At 40.9% G+C, this 22,547-nt stretch overlaps 1 protein-coding gene and 1 long non-coding RNA gene across 8 annotated transcripts in view; one reads left to right on the top strand and one right to left on the bottom strand.

Moving 5' to 3' along the window:
• LOC109622136 (sex determination protein fruitless) overlaps positions 1 to 22,547 on the bottom strand; it is a 640,213-nt gene that overhangs the window by 124,753 nt on the left and 492,913 nt on the right. For all 7 annotated transcript variants that reach the window (XM_062854944.1, XM_062854943.1, XM_062854945.1 and 4 more), the window contains one exon: positions 7,164 to 7,354. In XM_062854944.1, the coding sequence (XP_062710928.1) occupies positions 7,164 to 7,354 (191 nt within the window). The remainder of the gene's footprint in view (positions 1 to 7,163; positions 7,355 to 22,547) is intronic.
• Positions 7,361 to 8,880, top strand: LOC134289001 (uncharacterized). The gene is made up of 2 exons (XR_009998211.1): positions 7,361 to 8,003; positions 8,209 to 8,880. It is a non-coding gene; the product is annotated as an uncharacterized LOC134289001 (long non-coding RNA).

Below are 22,547 nucleotides of genomic sequence, written 5' to 3'. Positions count from 1 at the left end.
TCATTGGCTGGCCAATAATGAAATGACCCGGGGTTAGGGCTTCATACGAATCAATCGATGGCGAGAGAGCGCACAAGGGACGCGAATTGAGGCAAGCTTCCACTTGCGTTAATACGGTCGTCAGATCCTCGTAGGTGAAACTTGTAGTTCCGAGTGCAATGCGCAAATGCTTTTTCATGCTTTTGACAGCTGCCTCCCATATCCCCCCCATGTGGGGAGCCGACGGCGTGATGAATGTCCATTTAATTCCCAGGTTACTCAAGAAGTGATCAACTGTTGATTCAAATGTCGATTATTGGAGAAGCTCTTTGAGCTGCCGATCAGCACCGATGAAGTTGGTCCCATTGTCTGACCATAACTGGCATGGGAGTCCTCGTCGTCCGCAGAACCGTTTGAGAGCTGAAATAAACGCATTGCTTGATAGATCTGTTACTGCCTCTAGATGTATAGCTTTCGATGCTAGACACACAAAAACCGCAATATAGCATTTGATCGTCTTCGATGTTCGCAGAGCACTAGCTTTGATACTAATCGGACCTGCATAGTTCACGCCCACATTCTCAAAGATTCTGCCACCGGTCGTCCTGACAGCAGGCAAACTTCCCATCAATTGCTTCGCCGTTTGAGCCCTCCATCGTACGCATTGAACACAGTCATTGATGACTGATCGTACCGCAGACTGACACCCCAAAATCCAAAATTGTTGGTTGAGCGTTGCTACAAGCAAGGTTGCACCAGCGTGGTAAATTTGCAGATGTGTTGAACGAATTAGTAGCTGTGTATAACGATGGATTTTCGGAAGTATGATTGGGTGTTGCATGTGATACGGTTGATCGGAATTCTGCAGCCTGCCTCCTACTCGAAGTGTTCCATCACCATCCAAAAACGGGAAAAGCGACCGTATTTTACTGTTGCTTGAGACTTCCATACCTTTACGAAGATTGTCGATGTCTTGTTTGAAGTGGTCCGCCTGGGAGAACCGCGCCAACTGAAGATTGGCAGCAGAAATTTCAGAAGGTGTGAGATGGCCCGACACTCTCTGCGATTCTCGACGTTTTGCTGAGACGTTACCAATGAAGCGTTTTATCCAAGCTAGCACACGTTGAGCGATGTTTAGTTGCGAATAGCGATCCAAAACTAGTGATGTGCCGAATATTCGGCCGGCCGAATATTCGGGCCGAATATCAGCCTTTTTTCGATTTTGCCGAATATTCGTTTAGCCGAATATTAAATGTATTATTCGGCCGAATATGCCGAATAGGCCGAATAATGACTAAACATAGCAACAACATGCTGAATCAAGAATTCAATTGTGAAGTGGATTTTCGGGGCATTTTATTTGAGAAAAGTTACTTTTTCTGTGATGTAAAAACGTTTCTGAAGATCATGGCTGTCAAATTGTACCTCCTTGTAAACGATCTTGCCATCCATAATAATTTCATAAGATTTTAAACAAGAAAATCGGCCGAATATCTGACCAACTATTCGGCCGAATATACGGCCGAATATTCGTTTCGCCGAATAATAAAATTTGAAATATTCGGTATTCGGCCGAAAGCCGAATAGTACTATTCGGTACATCACTATCCAAAACGTTCCTTTCGACTTCATATGTGGATTTTGAATCTGATGTTTGTGACATCAAACATGTTACTGACTTACGCTGTTCAAGTAGTTGCTCATCTGGTGCGGGATACCGAGATCGAAGCGTCCATGTTTCTTCTTCTTGACGTAGCCATGGGGGTCCTGTCCACCAAAGGGGATGATTGGGTAGCTCACCTGGGAGGAGTCCTCTCGAAGCGCAATCCGCTGGGTTTTCACTAGATGGTACATGATTCCAGGAACTGCGCGGCAAAAAATCCAGAACCATCGATGTCCGGTTCGCTACGTAAGTTTTCCACTTCCGCGGGTGGGAAGACAACCATTCCAGCACAATCGTTGAATCCGTCCAGGCAAAACACGTTACATCCAGGTGGTCTAGGGACTCCATAATGCGTTGGAGGACTGCAGTGAGCAAAACGGCTGCGTTTAGTTCCAATCTGGGTAACGATACTTGTTGAATTGGTGCTACTTTTGTCTTGGCAACAACCAACGACGTGTGTATCTTTCCTTCGTTGTCCGTTGTCCTTGAATACACAACTGCTGCATAGGCTGCCTCGGAAGCATCGGCAAATCCGTGCAGCTCGATTTTCCCACCGTAGTTGGAAATCCATCTCGGCAATTTTATATCCTCGATTCGGTACATATCCTCCTTGATTTTCGTCCATTCTTCGTTGAGAGTCGCTGGAAGTGGATCGTCCCACTGCACGTCATGCAGCCATAATGCTTGGAAGAGAATTTTGATGCGGACAGTTACAGGAGCAATCCAGCCCAGCGGGTCGAAAAGGCGGGCTGCATCAGACAAAAGCTGGCGTTTCGTGTTGGGTTTACTCGTGTCCAGATTCACTTTGAAAGCGAATGTATCCATTCGGGGAAGCCACAGAATACCCAGCGCCTTGACAGGGTTTGCTTCAGCGGACAATTGTAGTGGAACTTCTTCTTGATTACGATCGGAATTGGTGACTACCAACTGCGGATCGTTTGATGCCCATTTCCTTAGGTTGAATCCTGCCGATGAGGTAATTTTGATGATGTCTTCCTTCAACTTAACAGCTTCCTCCTGTGTGTCGGCGCCAGATAGAAAATCATCGACATACAAATTTTTCATGATGCGTTCCGCTGCGACAGGATGCTCTGCTTGGTTATCTTATGCTGCTTGTCGAAGTGATGCAATGGCCACGTAGGAGGCACAAGCGGTGCCGTAGGTAACGGTTAGCAATCGATAGTGCTCGATGGGGTCATCGGGACTATTTCGCCATACGATCCTTTGGAAGTCGATGTCATCCTTTGCTACTTTCACCTGGCGATACATCTTCTCTGCATCTGCCATAAAAGCTACAGCATAGGTCCTGAAGCGCGTTAGAACCACAGTTAAATCCTCGTTGACGTTTGGGCCTACCAGCAATTTGTCATTGAGCGATATCCCTGACGAAGATTTACTCGACCCGTCGAAGACGACTCGCAATTTAGTTGTTACACTATCACTTTTCACCACTGCATGGTGTGGTAAATAATACCGCCTTTCAACCGGAATGTCTATTTCCTCCTTGGGCACAGGTTCCATATGCCCTAGTTCTAAATACTCACGGATGAATTGACGGTACTGTTGCTCAAAGTCCGAGTCTGCCTTGAACTTTCGCTCCATCGCCTTCAATCGCTGCGTTGCTGTTGTTAAGGACTCCCCTAGAGCTTGTTTGGAGTCGTCGAAGGGTAGTCTTACAACAAAGCGGCCTGTCTCGTCGCGCATGTGAGTGGTTTGAAAGATCTCTACAGCCTTTTGGTCCTCTTGCTTCAACGGAAGTGGTTGGTTGATTCTCTCACACTCCCAAAACTGCCGCAGAAGATGGTCCACGTTTAGTTCTGTGTGCAGACTTACAATGGCCGGGTGACTACGGAGTCCGACCGTCGCTCCGATTCGACCAGCAACAATCCAGCCAAGAGTTGAATTTATTGCCACAGGGAAACCATTTTCATCCTTCACTTTGCCGTCCGTCAATATCGAGAGAAAAACGTCCGCTCCGAGAATCACATCTATCTCTCCTGGTTTATCAAAATCCGGATCTGCCAACTTGAGTGTTTCGAGGCACTTCATATGATTGAGGTTGATCTGCTGCTCAGGAAGATTTCGTGCCAGTTTCGCCAAAACATATGCTTGAGTTTGAACGACTGGAACATTGTTGAAACGCGATGATATCTCAAGGGTCACTACACCTCTCGTCTCCCCAGATGTGCAATTGGAGATACCACTAACCAGAAGTTTGGCGTTCCTTCGATGCAACGCCAGGCGAGTCATGCAGCGTTCTGTTATCAGCGATGCCTGTGATCCGGAATCAATCATTGCTCGCACCTTGTAGAACTGGTTATTTCTTCCTTTCACGTTAATGATTGCAGTCGGCAGCACACTTGCAGCGAATGTAAACAGATTCATTTTGACATTTGCTGAGCACGAAACAACCTGGTTGCTGTTCGCGTGTTCATCCGAGGGTTCATTCTCGAGCTCTTGTTTTCCGGCAGGGTCGTTTGTATTCATCGTTTGGGCGTAGGCGGATTGACACAGCAGAGTGTGATGTTTTTGCTGACACTGTGGGGTACGGCATACTGACTTTGATGGGCAGAACTTGACGCAATGGTTGGCTCGAAGACAGTTGAAACACAATCTGGCGGATTGGGCAAGCTCTCGCCTTTCTTGCACTGATGCGCTTTTAAACTCACTGCACTGGTAGATGACATGACTGTCGGAACACATCGGGCAGACTTGCTCCTGCACGGATGTCAAGCTTTTGATCTCCTTCTTCAGAGGGTTGAACTTACGGTCATCTTTCGGCACCTCACGCTTTACCTCGTTCGATCTAGCTCCAAAGGCAGCACACGTTTCGAACGCATCGCATTTTCTTTTCAGAAACCTCAGTATGTCGGCAAACGTTGGATTATCGATGTCTACCACAAACTGAGCCCACTGGGAACGCAGGCTATCATCAAGCTTCCGAAGGATTTGGTAGATGAGCCACGGATCTCTGGTTTCGTACTCCGGACCCATGGCTTTAAGCTGGCGTATAACTTCGTCTGACGTTGATACGAGCTTCCGCAAATTAGCTAGATTGGATACCTTGATCACTGGTTGTTCGCAGAATTCTTGTACAAGCGCCGAAACAGCGAATTTCGGCTTGTCGTAATGCTCAGTCAAAGTGTCCCAAACTTCCGTGTAGTTAGCATCCGTGATGGAGTATGTGCTAACTAAGCTTTTGGCTTCTCCATCCAAATGGGCCAACAGCAACTGCAGCTTGAGAGCATTCGTCAAGTTTTTCTGGTCGACACAACTCGTGAAAAGATCCTTGAAGGACGCCCAGTGCCTTCTATCGCCTTTGAAAATGGGAAGAGAGTAGGACGGCAACTTTGTGTCAATTGGCTCAATTTGTCTCTCCCGAAGTTGAACAGTTAAATCGTTGAATGATGTTGAAGCTGCAACTTGCCGCGTCAGTAGAGTCTTCTGGGTTTCGAGCAAAGCACGAACAGCATCTTGCAACTGACTTCCAGGGTCTGCATACGTTGAATCACTATTTGCACTTCCGCAACTTCGCCAGGAGCTAAAAGCAGCGTCAACGTGACCTGCGTCGCTCCCCAAGAGACTCGTTAATAAGCCCTTTGTCGAATAGAACAACGTTTCGAAATCCGTACGAAAATTGATGACAGATGGCAGGTCATCAGAACTAGTCGCTTCCTCGATCTCCAGTTGGACCTGGTCAAATATCTCCTCCAGCTCATGCAGCTTACGAAGCCTATCCTCTACCTCGAACGCCGGAGCCTGCCGACCCTTCAGGGATTTCACACTCGCGTTTTCGCGTTTCAGCCGTTCCATGGCGAGGCGCCGCCTGTTCAGCAGGACGTCCATACTCGCAGATTCACACGTATTCGGTACCGAAGGACCATAAAATGTCGCGCGAGAAAACACGGGAGCGGTCAACCGACCGAGAACCGCAAACCGACGGGGTAAAACGAATAAAAAAAAACTTTTTCGGAACAATTTTACAAATAGATCCAAAATGGCGTGACTTTTCCCTTTTGCATCTTTATTCCGAATGAACCATTACAAAAAAATAAAAACCGGAAATCGCTCCAAAAAAAGAACAAAAAACTGTCTTGGAATGAATTCTATACGATGCATTTTCTTGCTAGGAATGAATCTATATCTAGGATTGGGCGATTTCTAATGCATGAAGTTTACTAATCAACAACGTGTAAACACCACCATTCATCTCACATGAGCAACTCACTTGACTTGAACGAAAGTTTGCGGCTGTGTCGGGCTCTTTTGGAGGTTGACCATCAATGTCAACTTCTTTTCCCGATCAGCCTAGATAGTTGTGTAGTGTCGGTAGCGGTTGTCTCAATTGGCTAAGAATAACACTACGGATCGCCTGACCCAGTGGTAAGAGTCCACTAAACAGGTGACCCCTAATTCATGGTGTTGGCTTTATGCTTACCGTGCCAAGGAATGAATGGTTAGGGGGGTCTAATAAAAACCTAACTACAAACGGAGCCTGTGGAGTACTAGGACGCCCTCCACAGTATTCTGCCCTTACTGCGCTAACCGGAGCAATGGTGCAGTTGACCTTGTGTTTCTCCGAGATAATCTGCTATCCTTCTTAAGCTTTAACTGCGAGGCTCAATAAGGGTGGGATTATTAGTATGTTGTTTATTAGCTTTAATTATAACCTATATGGCTCTTCGCATTATGCGTTCTTCACAGTGTCCTCTGTGTATGTTCGTCTCTGGCGCTCTTCAATCGATACCGAATTGGTTTTTATCGCTGCTCTTTTTTCTTGTGTTGTGATTGTAAGAGTTTGATCGTGCCTAGTTTGGGTAGTGGCTATGGCTATGACAGCTCAGATCAATCTTCAGCATAAAAGAACAGCTTTGGTCCAAGAACCTTACTTTCGTAGAGAGAATTTCTATGTAGTTGTAATGTTTTAATTAACACCAGTATGGTTCCGCATTTTGCGTTTGACCCGATGTTTGCTACTTTCAGTAAAATTGAAATGACAATCTTGCGTGTCATGCCGACTGTCATGTGACTTTTCCCTTTCGCATCTTTATTCCGAATGAACCATTACAAAAAAATAAAAACCGGAAATCGCTCCAAAAAAAGAACAAAAAACTGTCGTGGAATGAATTCTATACGATGTATTTTCTTGCTAGGAATGAATCTATATCTAGGATTGGGCGATTTCTAATGCATGAAGTTTACTAATCAACAACGTGTAAACACCACCATTCATCTCACATGAGCAACTCACTTTACTTGAACGAAAGTTGAACATGTTGAACTTTTTCATTCATGTCAAACGAAATCGTCTCACTTGCGTCGTCTAAACCCGCGATTCATGTGAACTGAATTCAAGTCATCTGTCAGTGAGATGAATTCAATTCAGTTTGCTTACGCTCCACACGAGTTGAATAATGTAAACACTTGCTTCAACTGATTATTATTTTGTTATTATTTTGTTCTTAGTTTGTCATACACCTTTACCATGTATGGGATACATGCTTGTGATCAATAAACTTACCTTTGTTAGACTCATATTGTGAGTGCGAAGAGCTTCTAACGCTGATTCCATGTCCTCGGCCGTCCACGTTTTCGGACCACTAGGCGTTTTTGGATCACCTGCGTTTGGACTTGTCAAATTCGTATATTGTGTTGACGATCCATCCAATATGCCTACTTTTGAATCCTCGCTGGCATCGGATTGATAAATATCTGCATAAATACGAAAAAAAGATAGTTTTGGTAATGTCAATGGAATTATTTATGATGTCTCTGTAGATTAAAGGGTGGCCACTAAACTTCAGTTTTGGAACTCCCGTCTTTTTTCCCGGTAGGACTTTTCAACTTTTCCCGGTTTTTCAAAATGGACATTTTTGGAGTATGTAATTGGCTTCTTTAACGGTGTTGAGATAATTCGATATTCTGAATCTGCATGTCAAACTGAGCCGAAATCCAAATTTTCATGAATTTCGGTGCCTGGGAGCCCATTTAATAATTAATTTGAAGTTTGTATGGGAGCGATTTGTCGAATCACCCCTCGTCGCAGTTTGTTCTGGGCGGAGCTGTCAAACAGTTGCCCAACTGTCAAAAAGTGATTTCTAAAAATCTCTTTGAAATTGATTTTAGGTGCCAAAATAATGTTCTAAAAATCTGAAAAAAGTCATAGTGGCTCAGAAAAAGGTGCTCTTTCGTATAAAATCAAAAAAACGATACAATTTTCAAAATTTAAAAACCCAATTATTGAACTAGCAGTGATCGCCCCGAAGAATAGCAGATTAATTGGCAGCACTGCCATAAACCAAAGTACATCGAGTGTTTTGCTGTAATATTTTTATTTATATGCACCTACTTTAGTATTAAGGTGAAGATATGACGAAGCCACACTTCGAATTTTCAAGAGCACAAATCTGAAGAACCGAATTTCGGTTTACGCTGAAAAGTTGATCGATTGGTCACCACCAGCGGGTCACCAATCGATCAACTTTTCAGCGTAAACCGACATTCGGTTCTTCAGATTTGTGCTCTTGAAAATTCGAAGTGTGGCTTCGTCATATATTCACCTTAAGCCATCCGTTTCTGATGAAACATCGAATAAACGTTCCGTAGTCTATAGCACTATTCCGTGTTTCTTTTGTGCAATAAGGCACGTTCGGTGTAGTACTAGATTTGTAGTAATGAGCTGAATTTTAGTATGGTGAGAAGGTCAATTCGGCACCTACATTTCAAAAGGGCGTAACTGCATGTTGAAATCAGGCACGTGATATTGGAGATAAGCACTGTCGCTGGAAGGTGGCAGCAGCTCTTCCTCTCTGGAGCCACCATATGTTGACGACGGGGCACTTACACTCCGTGTGGTGTTTCTGTCAGCTGCCGCGACGATCACTTGGCGATGACGACGACGACGATGATGGTAATCACACCACATCAGATGCACGGTACCGTTGCGAAGGGAGACGGTATTCGATTCCGCGTGTGCCGATCAACAGGCAAGAGAAACGCACTGAATAAACTGTCGACGACCGAAACTACTTACTGATACTCGGAGGATTGAGTGGTAGATAATTAAAATCGATTGGTCCAAATCGAATATGGGAGCAATCAACTGGCCTTCCTAGATCCGGTCAAATTCTTTCGCATTCGAAGACGTGACTTAGTCGGATGAGGAAAAGTTGATCGCAATGCATTTATATTTTTTCTAGACTCATGCCAAAGTTACTCGCATTCGGAACCGTGGCGTACCAGAGTGAGAAAATAAATGCTTGCCCACACTTGAATCGGTGTCAAACTGGCCTTTTCAGACTCTTGCCAAAGTTACTCGCATTCGGAACCGTAGCGTGCCAGAGTGGAAAAAGTTTGATCGATTCAGTATGATTTAGGACTTCCTCGATTCTAAGTACCAAGTAACTCTTTTCAAAGACTTAAATTTTCCAATCAAGCTCCAGCCAACTCCTTTCGCATTCGAAGGCTTGGGTAATAGGAGGGATTAGAAAAGATTAAGCTTCTCAAAGTGCTTGGTAAGAAGGATTTCGAGTAGCAAGTGAATGAGCGTTCTGTAGCTTGTGACGTACAAGGCAAAACTGCTACCGTCTTTATTGTTCGATCGCCTTTTATACTCTCGTCCAGACATTATTCGCACCCTCTTTTTACATGTCTTTTCCTGATTCCTACGTAAAGCATATTAATTATATGTGTATCGTCCAGAAACTATGCTCACCCTCTTTACATCATTAATTAACTCATGATTCATCAAAATTCTAACTTGTATACATACAATCCTGCAATGAATCTTTCCAACAAGTTTTGCTAACAAATAATTAATCCCTGATCAAAACCTTTTCTGGTACTTTGACCATTACAATACATTGGGGTTGTGTTCTTGACTTTACGTTAGTTGTGAGCATAGATAATTGATTACAATTTTATATCCTATCGGTGCATGTCTGGAACTAACAATTACAAATGGCGTAGCTTGTATTCTAGTTTAATGAATTTCACAATATTGCGTAATTATATATCATGCTTATGTGTAAGTGCTATCCGATTGCGCAACATTAAATCCGATGGTGAAATTCCATACCGCGCTTGCGCATTTACGCTGTGAAACCGTGAACATACTTGAATATGATATCGTTTCTAATATGAATTAGAATGATTCATCCCCACGTATGCTATGAGTATGCGTTCCGGGCTAATCGATTACTACGCACGCGCAGTTTGTTCCGTTCTTGATCAGTCATCCTCGATGCTGCGCTATCGTAGCATATCGTATGCAACGTTGTGTGAAAGGTCGCTCGTTTTCAATTCGATCTAATTGATTTTGCATATTGCAATTTACACTGGTTGTCATGAATATGTGACCAACACGATTCACAAAACGTTACCTCTACGATTATTATACAAGCTTTTGCGTTAGATTATTACAAGCGATTTGCTTAATGCTAGATGTAGGAAATGATTGGAATTAGTGTGCTCTAGTTGTTAGAAATTGATGTACTTCACGCGTCGCGTTCGTAACATTCCAGCCCTCGTAAATCTACTGAGGAGATTTACTAAATACTTGTAGATAAGCGACGTGGTTTTCCAAACATTTCCTTTACAACTGTTGATTATATTGTTAATTTTACTCATTAGTATTATAACATGATTCTTCATATCTTTTGCTATTATTCTGTTTCTTGGGTGTTAATCCTGATTAATTATTTAGTGTTTATTATTGGATAAATACTAGCTCTATATGGCTCATCTATATTTTCATTTGGATTGGTGATTTGGAGTTATTCAACTACTTCCATATCTTTAGTTCTGTTATTTTTATCTTTAAGATTTCTTGGTTCTTTCATGATTTTCTTGTGAGATAGAAAATTAGTGAGTGAGTCCCAGCATGAAAAAACTAGTTTCCAGCTTAATCCATATATGTCAAATAAAATTCTTCCATGAATCAACGTGTCAATTAAGGGTTTGGTAAACAAATTATAAGGTATAAACTTGGCTTCGGAGGAATGATATTTTCGTTGATGACGATTATATGATGTAAATAATATATTCTGGGATTCTCACTCATTATTTGTGCTAGTGAAAGCTTTTTAGTGTATCTTTTCCCAAGAAATCTTCTCATTTACCATATCTTTAATTCTGGGCTTTTCTTCAGTGACCTTTCTATAATTTTAATCTGCTTAGGGCATTATTGTAACTAGGAGGAAAACTTGATTTATCAACTTTTCACAAGAGACCATGTTCGTAACGTCGATCTTTATAATTAAAGATTTGATTAAGAATTTGCTCTGCCCATTCGTCACCTTTTGATTTAGGAAGGTCCTTATTAATTTTTAATCCAAAATTTTCTATTCTACAAAAATCTTCTAACATCTTGGAGAGATTTCCTCATTTCTTTTCTTCTGTTATTGATAATGAAAAATAATCATCTTCCTTACAAATCTTACCAAAATTCAGCCAGCCGAGTTTAGCTCTTACCGCAATAGGTTAGTACTCATCAGCATGTCTTCTGTCCGTTGTAATCAGGAGATGAAGATGCTCCAGCCCGACCATTATAGTTGGTTTTGCATCATGGTCCATCGATGTCCAAGCCTGCCAATATACTGGAAACGTCCTTTGATGTGCTTGTTCCTCAGTAATTGCTTTGGAAATTGTAAGTCCGGAATGGTTCCAACACCTTTCATGACGTACTGCTTGCATTTTCCTAGTGTTTGAATATTTACTCGTTTGCTTGGAGTTTCCTTTGATAAATTCTGCGTCCAAGTGAGGCATAATGAATCAAATTTTTCATCATTTGGTCTGCGATAGTTTCGTCGATGATGCTTAGCGGTGAACGAAGATTAAAAAAAAAACTGCAAATGTTTTGATGGCTTTGTCCATGCTGCTTAGTTTTATAGCCATGATGATTATTCCTCTCCGATTTGTACTTTTAAACGGGTTGCTTGGGTTGATGTCGTCGTTAATTTTTCGATGTTCCAGCTGAAGGTAACAGCAATCGAAGCGTAGATGCATGCGGTTTCAACCACTTGTTCAAATCAATCAGGGTAGGTTGCGATTGATTCCGTTGTACTAAATCCGTCCAACTGATTTGCAAATTGAATGGTAGTTTTTTCGTGATATCCTCAATTAGTCGATAATCACGTAGAAAATCTACTTTCTTCAACGATTCCATATTTGTGACGAGATTGTCCAGAGTGTCTGATAATTCAACAGGATTTACTTGCATTTGGTGAATTACTTGCATCAAGTCACTTAGCAGCTGTCTATAAACTATTTCAGGTCTTCCGAAGGTTTCTTCGAGTCGTTTAATAATTTGCGGTATGTTTGCTGCGCTTATCATCAAATTGGCAACGCATTTCGCTGCAGATCCGCTCAATGCATGTTCCAATCGGTTTAAATTTTCCAAATTTGTGAATGCTCCTTCTGCTGTAGTATCATCATAGATACTTTTAAATTTTGGCCAATCACGTGGTGCTCCATTATAGACTGGAAGTTGAATTAGGCCTTGTCGTTTAAGATATGGTGTTGCATCACTATTTCTTATTAACGCATTACTGATCGGTTGATTTATTTGTTCAGACAGGCTGTGTTTTTGTAATTTATCCAGCAAGTCGTTGCGTTCCATTTCCAATTGTGTGCATTTTATGCATAAAAATTGTTCTTCTTTAGTTGGTTGATGATCAAGCTCTGCGCAAGTTAAGTGAAACCAACGGTCACACTCATCGCAACATACCATATCACACACTGTATCATCCTCGTTACAAAGACGGCAATGGCCGTTCTTGTTCAATACGAACCTTATAGACATGTTTGCTGATTACCAGGTTTGCTTAGGAATTTCCTTGAGTTCATTTAGGTCTCGTTGTATAAAAATCGTCGTCCAAGACTGTCTGCCCAGTGTTATTATCTCGTACTTCCAAAAATTAGTGAATGTCAATTCACTTTCACTAATTCTTCACGATTGTTCTGTTCAATGATGCCTTCCCTGGAGGGAGCTAGTCACTATGGCACGACTAGACCAACGGGTGATTTTCTGTTCACACGTATTCTTCACAATATCGTTGAGCTCAATGTTGATTATAATTCTTTGATGTTATCGATATTGTTCAGTTCAATGTTGCCTTCCTTAAGGGAGCTAGCCACTATGGCACGACTAGACCAAATTATGAATGTCAGTTCACTTAAATTCTTCTTGATATCGTTGAGTTCAATGTTGCCTTTCCTTGAGGGAGCTAGTCACTATGGCACGACTAGACCAAATTGTGGTATCAATTCACTTAAATTCTTCACGATATCGTTGAGCTCATTGTTGCCTTCCCTGTGGGAGCTAGTCACTATGGCACGACTAGACCAAGTTGTGTTTGCTATCGGCTCGAATTGTAACCGTTTCACTTGTGACTCTGCACAACTCTTAGACTACACTCCTGGCGGCAGTAAACCACGCTACAATTCGAAAGATACCACTTCATTCGTTAATGTCACTTGACTTCAAAGTTAAGATGCCGATCGCCTGGTAGGCTTCAGTTTGTAACCGTATTTATTGTGTCTTAGCACAACACTCAGACTGCACTCCTGGCGGCAGTAAACCACGTTACAAGGTCGCAAAACACACACTTTGAATATAGTTCTTCGATGAAATCGATTTGTTCACTGCCGTACTGGTCACTTTGCAGAATTACGGCAGTTTGGTTCAATATTGCGTTCCATAAGGGAGCTAGTCACTATGGCACGACTGGACCAATTTGACCTGTTCAGGTCATTCACATAAAAAACAATCGTGATTTAGTTTTCTTCTTTGTTTTGGGCTGCTGGGTATTCGTCTTCTTAATCACTTGGTTATCGTGGATTGACTTCTTCTTGTTTCGTTATGAATGTCAGTTCAGAGTTTCGATCCGATAGAATTGTAACCTATAATTCGTGACTATGCATAACACTCCACGTTACAACTTGAAAAACACTATTCTTGATTATTCTTGATTATTCGTGAATGTCAGTCAGTTCACAGTTCGGATCCTAAACGTCACTGTTTGTTGACATTGATTTCTTCTCACTTTGTAACCAGTTCATTCACGTTTGTTCACGATGAGTCTTCCACAATTTTGGTACTATTTTTCAGCAAACATAATCCATAAGTTCTTCGTTCGTGGTTATTAGCACTCACTGTTCAAATTTTCACTGATCTACCACTGCACAATTTGTCCGAAAACATTGTGATCCGGTATCGCCTTTCCACTTTTCAGCGCGCTCCTGGAGTTCGATTTTCCTCTGCTTTGACAGACCGCCAAATGTTGGCAGTAGCATTTCCTCTCTGGAAGATGGTAGTAGCTCCTCCTCTCTGGAGCCACCATATGTTGAAATCAGGCACGTGATATTGGAGATAAGCACTGTCGCTGGAAGGTGGCAGCAGCTCTTCCTCTCTGGAGCCACCATATGTTGACGACGGGGCACTTACACTCCGTGTGGTGTTTCTGTCAGCTGCCGCGACGATCACTTGGCGATGACGACGACGACGATGATGGTAATCACACCACATCAGATGCACGGTACCGTTGCGAAGGGAGACGGTATTCGATTCCGCGTGTGCCGATCAACAGGCAAGAGAAACGCACTGAATAAACTGTCGACGACCGAAACTACTTACTGATACTCGGAGGATTGAGTGGTAGATAATTAAAATCGATTGGTCCAAATCGAATATGGGAGCAATCAACTGGCCTTCCTAGATCCGGTCAAATTCTTTCGCATTCGAAGACGTGACTTAGTCGGATGAGGAAAAGTTGATCGCAATGCATTTATATTTTTTCTAGACTCATGCCAAAGTTACTCGCATTCGGAACCGTGGCGTACCAGAGTGAGAAAATAAATGCTTGCCCACACTTGAATCGGTGTCAAACTGGCCTTTTCAGACTCTTGCCAAAGTTACTCGCATTCGGAACCGTAGCGTGCCAGAGTGGAAAAAGTTTGATCGATTCAGTATGATTTAGGACTTCCTCGATTCTAAGTACCAAGTAACTCTTTTCAAAGACTTAAATTTTCCAATCAAGCTCCAGCCAACTCCTTTCGCATTCGAAGGCTTGGGTAATAGGAGGGATTAGAAAAGATTAAGCTTCTCAAAGTGCTTGGTAAGAAGGATTTCGAGTAGCAAGTAAATGAGCGTTCTGTAGCTTGTGACGTACAAGGCAAAACTGCTACCGTCTTTATTGTTCGATCGCCTTTTATACTCTCGTCCAGACATTATTCGCACCCTCTTTTTACATGTCTTTTCCTGATTCCTACGTAAAGCATATTAATTATATGTGTATCGTCCAGAAACTATGCTCACCCTCTTTACATCATTAATTAACTCATGATTCATCAAAATTCTAACTTGTATACATACAATCCTGCAATGAATCTTTCCAACAAGTTTTGCTAACAAATAATTAATCCCTGATCAAAACCTTTTCTGGTACTTTGACCATTACAATACATTGGGGTTGTGTTCTTGACTTTACGTTAGTTGTGAGCATAGATAATTGATTACAATTTTATATCCTATCGGTGCATGTCTGGAACTAACAATTACAAATGGCGTAGCTTGTATTCTAGTTTAATGAATTTCACAATATTGCGTAATTATATATCATGCTTATGTGTAAGTGCTATCCGATTGCGCAACATTAAATCCGATGGTGAAATTCCATACCGCGCTTGCGCATTTACGCTGTGAAACCGTGAACATACTTGAATATGATATCGTTTCTAATATGAATTAGAATGATTCATCCCCACGTATGCTATGAGTATGCGTTCCGGGCTAATCGATTACTACGCACGCGCAGTTTGTTCCGTTCTTGATCAGTCATCCTCGATGCTGCGCTATCGTAGCATATCGTATGCAACGTTGTGTGAAAGGTCGCTCGTTTTCAATTCGATCTAATTGATTTTGCATATTGCAATTTACACTGGTTGTCATGAATATGTGACCAACACGATTCACAAAACGTTACCTCTACGATTATTATACAAGCTTTTGCGTTAGATTATTACAAGCGATTTGCTTAATGCTAGATGTAGGAAATGATTGGAATTAGTGTGCTCTAGTTGTTAGAAATTGATGTACTTCACGCGTCGCGTTCGTAACACTGCATTTGGAAGTAATACCTTCTTTCAAAGCTGTAGGTCGTACTGCCTCCCTTACACTCAAACCACTGTGGTTGTCGGAAAGAGGAGAGTTTTTCCCATCTGGTACTTGTTGTGAAAAACATGGAAATCATAACACATGATCCACAGCTTTAAAAGAAGGTGATGATTCCAAAAGCAGTTACGCCCTTTTGAAATGTTGGTGTCGAATTCTTCGTTTCTGCAATGAAATGGTGCAAAAAGCGTGGGTATTATGATTCGTTGCCTAATTTGATGCTGTTTGAGCAAAACTTTGGATAACTTTGTTGTTTATGTTGCAAGAACTGGAGAAAACAACAACACTGTTGCCCAAAGTTTTGCTCAAACAGCATCAAATTAGGCAAGGAATCATAATACCCACGCTTTTTGCACCATTTCATTGCAGAAACAGAGAATTGACCTTCTCACCATACTAAAATTCAGCTCATTACTACACATCTAGTACTTCGCCGATTTGTCCTATTGTGCAATTTCCATATATCGGTGGACTGCCAACAGGTATTATGTTTCCAGTTCAAAACCGAATTAGCGACATTTTTTCTTTTACTTCCGCTGCTTTTGCCTTGCGTTAAACACTATGTCGGAAGTGGGGCGCTGTATACAGTACCAGGTGTACAATACAGCGCCCCACTTCCGACATTGTGTTTAACGTAAGGCAGAAGCAGCGAAAGTAAAAGAAAAAATGTCGCTAATTCGGTTTTGAACTGGAAACATAATAATGGGTCCAGTTGCGCGGCGCGAGTGAAGAAAATTGCAGCGAATCAAAAAGAACTTCGGACTTTCTTGTTAGTGAATCGTCGTGCTGGTACAGAATGGCGGAAGCGAAAATACAGTTCGAGCGACTGAACAACTCCATTGGGCTAGTTGGAAGTTTCGGATGGAGTTGCTGCTGGTGAAAGATGAACTGTTCGAGGTGGTGATGGCACCAAATCCAGCTGGCTGGTTAGCGAAGGCCCGATCAACCATTTCTTTAAAAATCTTTACATTTCTTTATAACGACCTTTAAAGACGTTCATACCGAAAATCGATAGCGATCGACATCGTTTCATAAAGAAATTTTAATAACTACTTAGTTACTTACTGAGTCACACGGTATAACAATGATTTTGGGTGGCTAAATGCATTCAAATACCCAACAAATTACTAGCCTTTAGCAGTTTTCAAAGCTACAACAGAATTATTAAAAAAAATTATCCGGCTTTGACGAACTGAATAAACATCATATTGAGAAACCATAATTAATCAAATAAAGTTCGGATCTTTCACAGGGTTCCCGAACGGAGTGAGTTTTGCCGGTGAACGGAAATAACACAACACGGCGGTGGCTTCCTACTGCCAATAGAATGTCCAGAATACCTACCAATATGTATTTCTGCTGATGTTGCTATCCCGGGGAGTAATCCGGTGAGCTGTGACCTAATCCGGACCTAGGAAGCATTTTCCAAGGAATTTTCGTGCTCGGAGAAATCCAAGGAGTAACCGTCTTGATTTATCCTTAGTTTCATTTTATTTTTTTCTAATTCGAGCAAAACCAAAACATTGCTCCTGTCATATGAGATATCAGAACACCTTTACTCAGCTTCAACCAACGATACCGAACAGAACGGTAAACGAGTGTCGTGACTAATCTTTGTTCTTTGATATCAATATGCAAAGTTACATTGATATCGGAAATTGAATATGTTCCGATAAATATTCACGAAGAAAACCAAAGTTCAAGCGGCAACATGAAATTTAACGAAATTAAGTTACGTTTCGGTATTAAAGGTTTTTATCTTTTGACCGATAAAGGACATTTTTCATGTTTCGTTATCGATCGATGAAGTTGTTTGAATATATGTAAAGTAATAATCAGTAAAGAATAGTCGACGTTATTTTTTTATATTTTGGTAAAGAACTTTAACGAAATTTGTGAAATGGTTGACCGGGGGATGGTAGAGCGAGAGCGGCGATCGGTTTAGCATTGGACAACGATCAGCTGTGCCGTGTTATGAGCGCTACGACAGCCAACGAAATGTGGGAGTCACTCAAGAGTCACTAAAAGGATTGGTGATTTGATGTTGCATGAAGAAGAAGAAGAAGAACGATGGTGTTTTGAAAATATCCTATCTCTACAACACAGGGGAAGATTTTAAAATGCCTCTATAAAATCTAAAACAAAATCTAATTAAAAACGGTTTGATGTACGGTGTTAGACTTTGGAGCTTTGGACGGACTACATATTGAACGTATAAATTTAAATTTAACATTTTTTTCTTGATAAGGTACTTAAATTGTAGTCCGTTTAAAGTCTAACACCGTACATCAAACCGTTTTTAATTGGATTTTGTTTTAGATTTTATAGAGGCATTTTAAAAACTTTCCCTGTGTTGTAGGGATAGGATTTTTTCAAAACACCATCGTTCTTCTTCATGCAACAACAAATCACCAATACCACAAGCGAAATTCCCTCACCAAGATGCATACGCCTACTAATATTAGTGAGTGTGCAAATTGTATCTCACTAAAACGAAATTGCACTAGAGTCTAGAAATTCATAAAATCGTCAATACCAATACCAAATTTCAATAGCTAAATATATTATACAAAAAAACTGAATTCAGATATAATAAATCATCGAACAAAAAAAAACAATTTATGCAGAAGTAATGTAGTAAATTTATGCAAAGTTTATATAAGTTTATGCAGAGGTAAATGTAATGAACCCAACGATTACAATGCATTAGTGATAATATTGCAGACTATATCTCAAATTGGACTATCACACTTTTTTTGGTACGCCTAAAAAGTGTGATAAAAGTGCACATTTGCCTCGGATCGTCTCGACGTCTTCGGTGCACTTATTCCTCCATTTACAAGGAATAAGTGCACCGAAGACCTCAATTCGATCCGACGTATTACCCCGGACAGACATGTGATACGAGTGTGATTCCTGTACAACGGTACGCAGTGTCAAGAAAATTTTAGCAAGACTGACTTGAACTGAGAGAATTTTCAGTATGGCACTCATTTCAAGCGCAATTGTACAGTGATTCTTGTATCACATGTGTGTCATAAGTATATCCCTGCGCTGCAATCACACTTTGAAGGTGTGTGCACACTATTGTGTCAGTCCAACTTGGGGTGCAGTCAGCAATAAACAGTTCACAACATTTTTTGTGTAATCTTATAACTCGGTTGGTGTCCCACCGAACTTTGCTAAAAATTACTGGTGCACTGGCGGTTTCTAACACCAGTTAATTAATAATTTGCACATTAGGGTGGTAACATGCTTAGCTGCGTTGCCTATAAATTAGAAATACCCCCTTCTGACAAAGAACACCCTTCTGTAGTAATTTTGTGTAATGTCGAAATATAAAGGTAATTCAGCAAGACGGCACTGATGGTGTTTCGAGTCCCATCCCATGGGCTGTCCAAAAACTTTTCGTAATAAAAAAATATGTAAAATGTTTGATTACATATGTAAAAATGGTAAAGCTTAGAAGAATTAATGTGAATAGAAAATTCATTAAAAACATAAATAAAAATGTGACAGAAATGCATTATATACATTGGGCATTGGGATCGGTAGGACTGAAAATCAACCGCACACCCACCGACGACGCATTGATTCCATAAGGCTGACACAAATTTCGATTTTCTCTTATGTCACCGCCCCCTCGGAAAATTTTGGTCGATATTCAACATTTTGAGGGGGGACAACAATAAATTATTCAAGAAATTCTAAAATTTCAAGGTGAAATTAGAGTTGAGTTTATAGATTTTGCCAAATTGTTTGGGTATTTCTTCGTCACATACATTTATTATTTATTGTCCTCCCCCTTAGCGAGCCAACGAGTATTGTGACATAAGAAGAAAATGAGATTTGTTCCGGTCTAAAAGGCTTTGCTTTGCTAGCTGTGCACGTATGATAAGCATGCACGGACACTTGTTTTTTTTTTCTCTTTATGCATTAACTTCTCTCATACTGCCGGGAGATTTTCTCTCTGCTCGAGCCTCGGCTTGATCTATCTCTCGTGAAAGATATTGGATTGATACTTGGTTTGATCCTCGTGATTTCATCAATAATCCTTGAGAAAGAAATACTTGATGGAATGGTGGAATAAAGGAAACAAGAAAGCGCTGCCAAATAAACATTTTCAAGCACATGTTGCGCATCGTAAATTTTCATTAGATTATTTAGGAATAATGTTTAATATTTAACATTGGTTCATCATGTTTTATATCACATCTTTAATTTCCACTAACGCATATGCGATTTTCTAGTGCCTTTAGTATAAAATGCTACAAAACTCAGTATATTTTCGACAGCTTTGTTCTCTTCGTCATGGGGTGTTATCTAAAGTCTGATAAACTGAAAGTTGGCGTCACATTTTGCCAATCAAACTGTTTACAACTTAGTTTCAAGCTATTTGGACGACAAAAAACTCTTATGGCAAAGAGAGAAACACTGCCAATAATACTCAAAGTCACTCTCAAGGCATATAATTTAATCATCGTTCAGTAATCAATCTAGCTATAGATAAACCTGTTAATAACGGATAAAGCAAACATTTTCAGTTATAGCCGAAACAACCAAATCAATATGGCAATAACCTCATATCAGCCTTTGTTTTCTAAACCTCTACTGCTTTACATATTTACTATGACTATGACATTAGCAAAAATCAAAACTTGTTCGAACCTAACTATTATTTAATTATTTATTTATTTTTAACTTTAAATTTTGTGAGGGAAAAGCCCCTTAGAGTGATTTCCAAATTTACATGTTGAAGTTCGATCCTAACTGTTTATACTTATTGTTTAAGCTCCATTTTGTATGAAATATTTTGGTTCACCGGTAGAAGTTCATAACTTGTGTTAGAAATTAAAAAAAACATTAACCTTCTCAAGACATTAGGAAAAATAGCATGATGAATTAATAAATAGATCCACTATTTACCAATTCATCATACTCATCCGAGAGATTGGGTTCAATAAATAAGAGTTTATGAATGCTTACAAAAAATCGAATATGGCGTGGTAAATCACCAGAATTATTAAAACATTATTTTTTTTTCATAATCATTAATGGAATTGAATAAGCAAGTGAAATATAGAAATTTGCACTTTTCTAATGATCAAGTCTTTATTTTATTTACAATGCAAAAACGTGACACTTTATTTCTAAAAATTTGCTTTCAAAGCATTCCATAAAATTCAATTGAGCTGGCCACCATGAACGCCGTGAACCACGCGCTGAATGTTGGTGAATTGCTATCTCTTCCTCACTGATGGGATGGTCTTCGCTCAATCTGCTGACTCTTTTACCCTGCTGGATTGATCGAATAAAACAACTCAAGGGGAAAGTTTGACGGACTTGGATGATCTTGATGGTTTGGTCAAACTGGATGATAGCGGCAGGGATAGGGTGCGACTCAAAACTCTTTGCGTGCTGCACACTCTGCTACGAGACAGCACAACAAACTAGAAGGAGACGAGTACGCGCAATCGGTTGTGTGTTGCTCGCTTGCTTTGCCGCTCGCTGGAGCTCTCCTGTCTCTCACGCTGCACTCTCTCGGTGCTTGTCTCCGTACTTTTCACTTGGCTTGATACTACGCATGATTGCAAAAATTTCGAATCAAACGACCCATCACTTGTCAACCCTTGACAAGCTTAACAACTTTGCCGAAAACACAAACTCTTCAATTAATTTATTAATTGATTTTTTCTGTTTGGAGACAAGCGCAGTCCCAAGCACCGTGCATTACTCCCTGCGCCGTAGAGCTAGTGCTGCGATTGTCTCTCGCACAATTACGAAAGCTCTCACTCATACGTCTCTTGTCTCTCGGCAAAACGGGAGACGAGCACTTGCGATTGTGTGAAGCACACCCTTTTTTCGCACCGCACGGTGCATGCCGCCAATCCCTGGATAGCGGTGGTTGGATCAATCTTTCGGAGGGGAAATTATTGAAGATATAAACACCAACCTCAATCTCGCTTTTGCAGGTTGGTCAGTATTTATATCAAGATTCAACATTATCATCCATCTTCTTCGCAATAAAAATGCAAGCAATACATTTAGCAATATTTCTATCAATTTGTGTTTCTTGATGAAGTTGAAGGAAGGATTGAACCTCTTGGTTGAATCAATTTATTGATAAGTGTAAATGGCACTATTCAAATGTTGCATGAAAGTGTATCATTGAAACGAAATTGTACGCCCCTGATCTGCTCGTTGCCGGGGATCCCATGTAAAGAGCGATAACATCGATAATAGTGACAAAAAGAAGAAGAAGAAGTGCTATTACTGTCAGCGGTCAGGTCATTTTTGGCGAGATTGTCCACGGCTGAGTAAAAGCGATGACGACGAGGAAAAGGAAGAAGAAGCAAATGTATCTACGGTGCATTCGAAGAAGCGACAGTCAACCAACGAGGAACGAAATATTTGTTTTGCTGCTACTGGAGATCGACAACGTAGAGCGATGGAGTCAAAGCAAGAGTGGTACTTGGACTCTGGTTGCTTGATGCACTTGACAGGAAAGGCGGATCTTTTGGAAGGGTTAGTGGCATGTAGAAGAAAAATAATTCTGGCAGATGGTAGAAACATGTTTGGTAGTGCGATAGGTACAGTCAAGTTAACTGTAAATAAAAATAATAGTACACGAACGAACAATTGTGGTTAAGGATGTGTTGTATGTTCCCAGACTGATTGGTAATATGTTGTCCGTTAGTCGTATCGCAGAGAACGGTTGCAATGTGACCTTCAAAA

The sequence above is a fragment of the Aedes albopictus genome, chromosome 2, assembly GCF_035046485.1.
Source record: "Aedes albopictus strain Foshan chromosome 2, AalbF5, whole genome shotgun sequence".
NCBI lineage: Eukaryota > Metazoa > Arthropoda > Insecta > Diptera > Culicidae > Aedes > Aedes albopictus.
Note: the sequence above shows the minus strand (reverse complement) of the source record. Positions and strands in the feature narration are given on the sequence as shown.